This window comes from Mesoplodon mirus, assembly GCF_964341445.2.
Source record: "Mesoplodon mirus genome assembly, chromosome: 2".
NCBI lineage: Eukaryota > Metazoa > Chordata > Mammalia > Artiodactyla > Ziphiidae > Mesoplodon > Mesoplodon mirus.
This window is the reverse complement of record NC_138977.1, coordinates 67847237-67852978: the sequence shown is the minus strand read 5'-3', so window position 1 is coordinate 67852978 and position 5742 is coordinate 67847237. Positions and strand designations below refer to the sequence as shown.

The 5742-nt window shown below is 50.0% G+C and overlaps 1 protein-coding gene across 1 annotated transcript; it reads right to left on the bottom strand.

Moving 5' to 3' along the window:
• Positions 1-1488: 1488 nt before the first annotated feature.
• Positions 1489-3508, bottom strand: LOC309797248 (dnaJ homolog subfamily C member 5-like). Its single transcript, XM_082610817.1, has 2 exons — positions 2777-3508; positions 1489-2703 (listed from the first exon to the last, which is right to left on the bottom strand). Exons 1-2 carry the CDS (start codon positions 3237-3239, stop codon positions 2600-2602), a joined length of 567 nt encoding a protein of 188 aa, XP_082466943.1. The 5' UTR covers positions 3240-3508; the 3' UTR covers positions 1489-2599.
• Positions 3509-5742: the final 2234 nt, after the last annotated feature.

The following is a 5742-nucleotide window of genomic DNA, read 5'->3' as shown; positions in this document are numbered from 1 at the left end:
GGAAAGCTCACGCACGAGCGGTAACGTCTACAGCAGTTTGAAAACAGAAAAACGCCCAGAAAAGACAAGAGACCACATCACCAAGCGAAAACAGAAATCTACGCGCCGGCAGCTCCCGTCTGCACCCTGCAGCCTCTCCCACGCTCCCTGCAGGCCACAGGCGGGCAGTGCTGCCAGAGCCTCAGGGCACCCAGCACTGGCCTCGCGGCCCTGGAGCGAGGGCCGAGGTGCTCCTGTTCCCACCACAGCAGGCAGAGGGTTGTCCCCTCCGAGCACATGAACAGGGGGCCCTCCAGACACAACACCCTGCTCACCAGGGAAGCAGATGGGCCACACAAGGAAAAGGGAAATGCAACCAGGGACCTAGGTCTTCAGTCAGCGGGAGGGCCTGAAAGCACAGACAGGGAAGACTTTGAAAGGGCTTCTGCCTCCAAATCAACGAAGTGGACATGCTTCGGGGTCAGGGTCAGGGTCAGGTGAGGGGGGCGTGGTCCAGACCCCGCGCCCGGCCCCTGGGGTACCCGGCCCTCGCGGAGTCATCAGCATCGCCTTGAGGATTGTTGTCATCACCGTCACGACTTATTTAGTTTTTACAAATTCTACAGGAGACTGGGTTCAACAAACTTCCGGACCTGCCCCTCTGGCCTCCAGGGGAGCGTCACGTTTCTAGCAGACGATCAGTAAGATTCGGGAACCAAAAGACACTCGGCAGGGATTCGCCCCGACCTGTGTGATGGGCCTCGGAGTTTTCTGCCCACGGAGCAATGACACAGTCGCTGAGGAGGGGCGACTGCCTGCCTGAAGTCCAACCTCTGAACTTCGTGCTTGGCCACTCTAGGGAAAAACGACTCATTTCCTAAGTTATTTCCAGAAACGTCAGGAAGGCCGACTGAGGCCTGCTCTCAGGCTGACTTCTTGCTGGCCTGGAACTGGCACCTAAGACTGTCCTGGCGTCTGGCCTCCTCCCTGCTCCACGGGGTCCAACAGCGCATTTCCTGTCCTCCTGAGGGGCTGGGTCTCAGCAGGCGGCTCCTCACCTGACACCAGCGCACACCTCCCCTCTTCCTGAACATCTTCAAGGGCAAAACCCCAAACAAACCGGAACCCACAGGTGCCCAGCCGCTCACCCTACACGGCACTGTGAGGGCAGCGGCAAGCCGGGGCCTGGGCGGCGGTGGGCTGGGGTGGTGGAAATCAGTGGCTCGGGAAGGTGTCCTGGTGCGTCTGGCCTCCTTGCGTGCAGCCCCCTGCCCACGGCCTTCCCTACTGGACACTCCGGAGGAGCCCAGCAGTCGCGAGGTGCGTGATGGGAAACCAGACCCACTTGGGCCACGCAGGTCCCGGGGCAGGTGCTGGTCTGGCACGGGGCCAGCACAGCCACGTCTCCAAGTCCTCAGCAGGGGCCACCCACAGGTCTGGACGCAGACAAGACAGACTGGCTCCCAACAGCCCACAGACGGTGCACGGACAGAGGTGAGTGGCGCTTCCGTGGTCTGGCTGCAGGCTAACGAGCCCAAGGGCACCAGGGCCACTTGGGGACCCAACCCTCTGTCCAGAGTGTGCCTTTGGTCCAGCTGGTCCTTTCTCCGTGAACCCAACGTCTCCAGCTCTGCCCAAACCATCAACGACGGCCAAAGGGAGCAGTCGGAGGAGAGTGGGTGGGTGAGAGCTCTGGGAGGTACAGAGGGGAGGGCTGTGCAGCCCACTCACCACCGGCAGCCTGGCCTCTCAGCCCCTCTGACCACCACTGATTGGGCCGCTGCTGCCATCTGTGGTTCTTAGAGGTTCAAAAAGCATTACCAAGAGGCCAGGTGGGCCTGAAGGAATGTGGAGGATGATGCAGGGAAGGGTAGAATGGGGGCTGCGGGAGGGGCCCCTTCCATCCAGCTCGTGGCCTGGGGACGTGTAGGAACGTCCCCCGCCCGGGAGGGAGCATACTCGAAGCACAGGGGCCTCAGGTCGACGTGGGAAACAACTGCCACAGGCTAAGCAGACGGGGTGAACGGGTCCCGCACAGACAGTCCTTGGTACGAATGCCACAGAAACGCCCCGGCGCTGGGAGAGTGGACCCAGCTCCTTCCTGGCAGGTGAGTCCAGAGGCCCTGCCTGTGCCACATGGTTGGCAGGCACGGGGCAGGGAGCAGACCCCACGGCTCCAGCCAGGCAGCACCTGCCTCAGGCCCCTATGGGCACGGGGAACGGAGTGCCATCCCGCCCGAGCCCGCCTAACCGCGAGGGACCACACGGGCCGTCCAACCGCTGCGTCCACCTGCCCGAGAGCCCTGAGGTGGCCCCACATCCGGGGAATGCGGCCTGGCTGCAAAACGCTCACAACACAGACAGACATGGAACGTAACCCCGCACATGCTATTAAAAAAGGAAACAACAGAAGAAGAAGACCGTAGCTAAACTGCTTTAAACACTGCATGCTACGCACTTCATGTGTCAGGGATCAGCGGGTGGGCGGGCACAGAGGCGGGCTGGCGCTGCCCTCCCGGGGCCAGGGCGGCTCCCGCCCCACCTCTGGGACTACAGTCCATGATTCTAAGGTCGAGTGGCTGGGTGCTGACTGACCCTCGAATCACAGCTTCTCCTGAATTTAGTTGAGCCCATCGGTGTGATAGCTGGGGTGGGGGTCGGCTGTGAGCTGGGTGGTCTCCGTGGCGGACGCCGGCTGGACGACGATTGGCGTGTCTGCAGCCTCTCCGGCGTCCACGTTCACACCTCAACCGTCCCGCCGCCACCACAAACACTCCCGCACAGTGTCAGTGCCCTCCCCTCTCGTAGGACTGCAGCTGCGCTTCCAGGTCCTCGGGGGACACGTAGAACTCGGTCTCCTCGCCCTCAGGCGCCTTGGGCTTGCACTTCCCGCAGCAGCAGTTGAAGCAGGTGAGGAGCCCGCAGAACACAAACAGGGCCTTGGCCCACCAGCTGGAGAGCACGAAGTAGGTGTTCACGTTCTCCTCCCCAAACTGCTCAGCCACGTAGAGCCCCAGCGAGCCGTACTTGTCGTAGATGTTTCTTTTCGTGGAGTCCGTCAGGATGGCGTGGGCGTTGTTGATCTCCTTAAACTTGTCTGCGGCCTCTGGGTTATCTGGGTTCTTGTCAGGGTGATATTTCAAGGCCAGCTTCCGGTAGGACTTCTTAATGTCATCCGAGGTTGCGTTCTTGTCCAGCCCCAGAACGTGGTACAGAGACTCCCCAGAGGTAGAGAGTAAGCGCTGGCTCTGGTCTGCCATGGCAGGCTAGTCTGTCCGCCTGCCCGCCCGCCGGCTCCGCTCCTCCCTGCGCGGCGCAGCTGGGCAGCCGGCCGACGCACTCCTCAGCCGGGGCTGCGCCTCGGAACCCGGCGGCGGCGGCGGCAGCGGAGACGGCGGTTGGGGCAGCGGCAGAGGGCGCGGGAGCAGCACCGGCCTAACTTTCTTCTTTCTTGTTCCTTTTTTATTATTTTTTGACTTTATTTTTTTTAGAGCAGTTTTAGGTTCACAGCAGATTGTGACATTTCCTGTATACTGCCTGCCCCCGTATATGCATAGCCTTCCTCATGATCAACATCCCCCACCAGAGTGGTACATTTGTTACAACTGATGTCATCTTGCTTGGGTCTTACCCAGAAGTCTGGAAGTTAACTCAAGTCTCTTTATTTTGATCTCAAGGCTTTGTCTCCACATTATGTAGCCTCTGAGATTTCTTTTCTTGGCAATTTTTTTGTTAATCATTTTCTGTTCTTAATATTGAATTTATGTTTACATTTTCAAATAGTTATTGTCATTTCAGAATATTAATGGAGTTTCTTACATAGAGCCATTTTTTTCCTTAATTTTAATTCCTATTTTATATACTAGTATAGATGCATTTTCACCAAAGTTTTACTTTACTATGAACAGATCACTCATATTTTTCTTGCCTTTGAGTTTATTTCCCTTAGAAAAATATGCTGAGTCATAAAACAGAAGACTTTTCACAAAAATATTACTTCACTGTTCAGAGATCACACATGCCTACTTTCTTATTGGCCATAAATTTGTGTTCATATTACTTATTCAATATGAGTGGTGAATTAGTATTTTTAATCCATGGATTTCACACCAAAAACCATAATCAGTAGAAAAATGGACAGAACTGTTTAATAGACATTCACAAAAATAATAATAAAAGAGCAAAAATGTACACTAATTTTTATTCTTTAAAAGTTTAAACTAATCCACATTTTTTTTATCTTGAGGATTTAAAAGTTAAAAAGAATGTTAATATCAAGAGTTGATTCAAATGTACACCAGCAGTGTTAAAGACTAGAAACGATATTAACGTCAAATATTTGAGAAATTATGAACTGCGTGATACGTTCACACAATGAAACATATGCAACTCTTGATAATAATAATGTATAGTTTAATGAACATAAAACACTTTTATTATTATATTTAAAAAGTCAATATGTGTAAAAAATATTGTTTACAATAAAGTCCCATAAGTGTGTATATGCATCTTGAAAAATATATGTGTAAATGTTAATGCTTATTTCTGAAGTGGCATTTTAAACGATTTTTATTTCATCTTACTTACTTCCCTTTAGAATATCTTTATTTTCTAAGTTTTTATAACAATCACACATTAATACACTACTGCTTTTTAACTTATTAAAAATGTAAAGAAATTAGCAAATCAATTATCACGGCTTTGTGTGTGTGTGTGTGTGTGTGTGTGAAACAGAAAGAGACTGAGAGAGAGAGAGAAAAATAAGGGAGAGAATTGTTCTATATAAGTTTGACTCCTGGTCTGGTTGATTTTTTTCCCATTACAGTGTGCTTTCTTTCCTATATCTGATCTGAATATTGCCATCATTGTCAATGAAATCTGCTGATGGAAACATATAAGTTATTTGAGATAACTTCTTGCATTGTGAAAGGGAAATTCTTTTTCTTCACTGTGCAAACCTGGAGATATGTAGGCAACAGCCTTAAACAGAAGACTTAATAACAATGGAGTAAGTCCTATAAACTTGCACATCCTAACCATAAAATGTCATTGGAAAGTATTAGCGATTTTTCTGTAAATGCAAAACCCTCATTTATCATTGCTCCATAGAAATGATGTTAAAAATTTAGCACATTCGTTGTTTTATAGCCTCTATTTTTTATGGCCATTTCTCCTTTCTCTACAGAAAGAATTGTTATTTGAGCTGTTGAACTACTTCTATTTTCTTATCTGTCCGTTTCTCTGCTTTACTGTGGCCATACAGTCTTCATTCACCTTTATTAGATCTGCAGAAGCTGAAAAAGCCTGTCTAGTGTGAAAGTTCTTGTCAATTATTTAAAGAGAGAAAAAGCTCTCTAAGTTGGAAAGGCTTATGGAACTGTTCTGGTTTTTCTTATGTAGTTAGGCAATCCTTGCTGTCCAACCCCATAATTCAGGAGGACTCAGATTTTCTTAAACCCCATAAATCATGGCACAAAACCTTCCAGCCTAATTAAGAAGAGAGGGAAATTAGATCCATTCCAATGGTTAATGAAGTGTGAATGGTGGTCTACATGAAGTAGAATGTAATGACACATTTTAAAAGTTGGCCTTATTCAGAATTAGACTCATTTCTGCAGATCCAGATACAGCACCATTCACCCTGGTTTTCTGATCTTAGTTTCTCAAGCCTGATAATAAATAACATTATTATATTTCCATTCTTTTGGGTTTAGCAACCAATTTCTTTCAGGTACGGCACTCATGTGTCTAATCCAGAAAGAG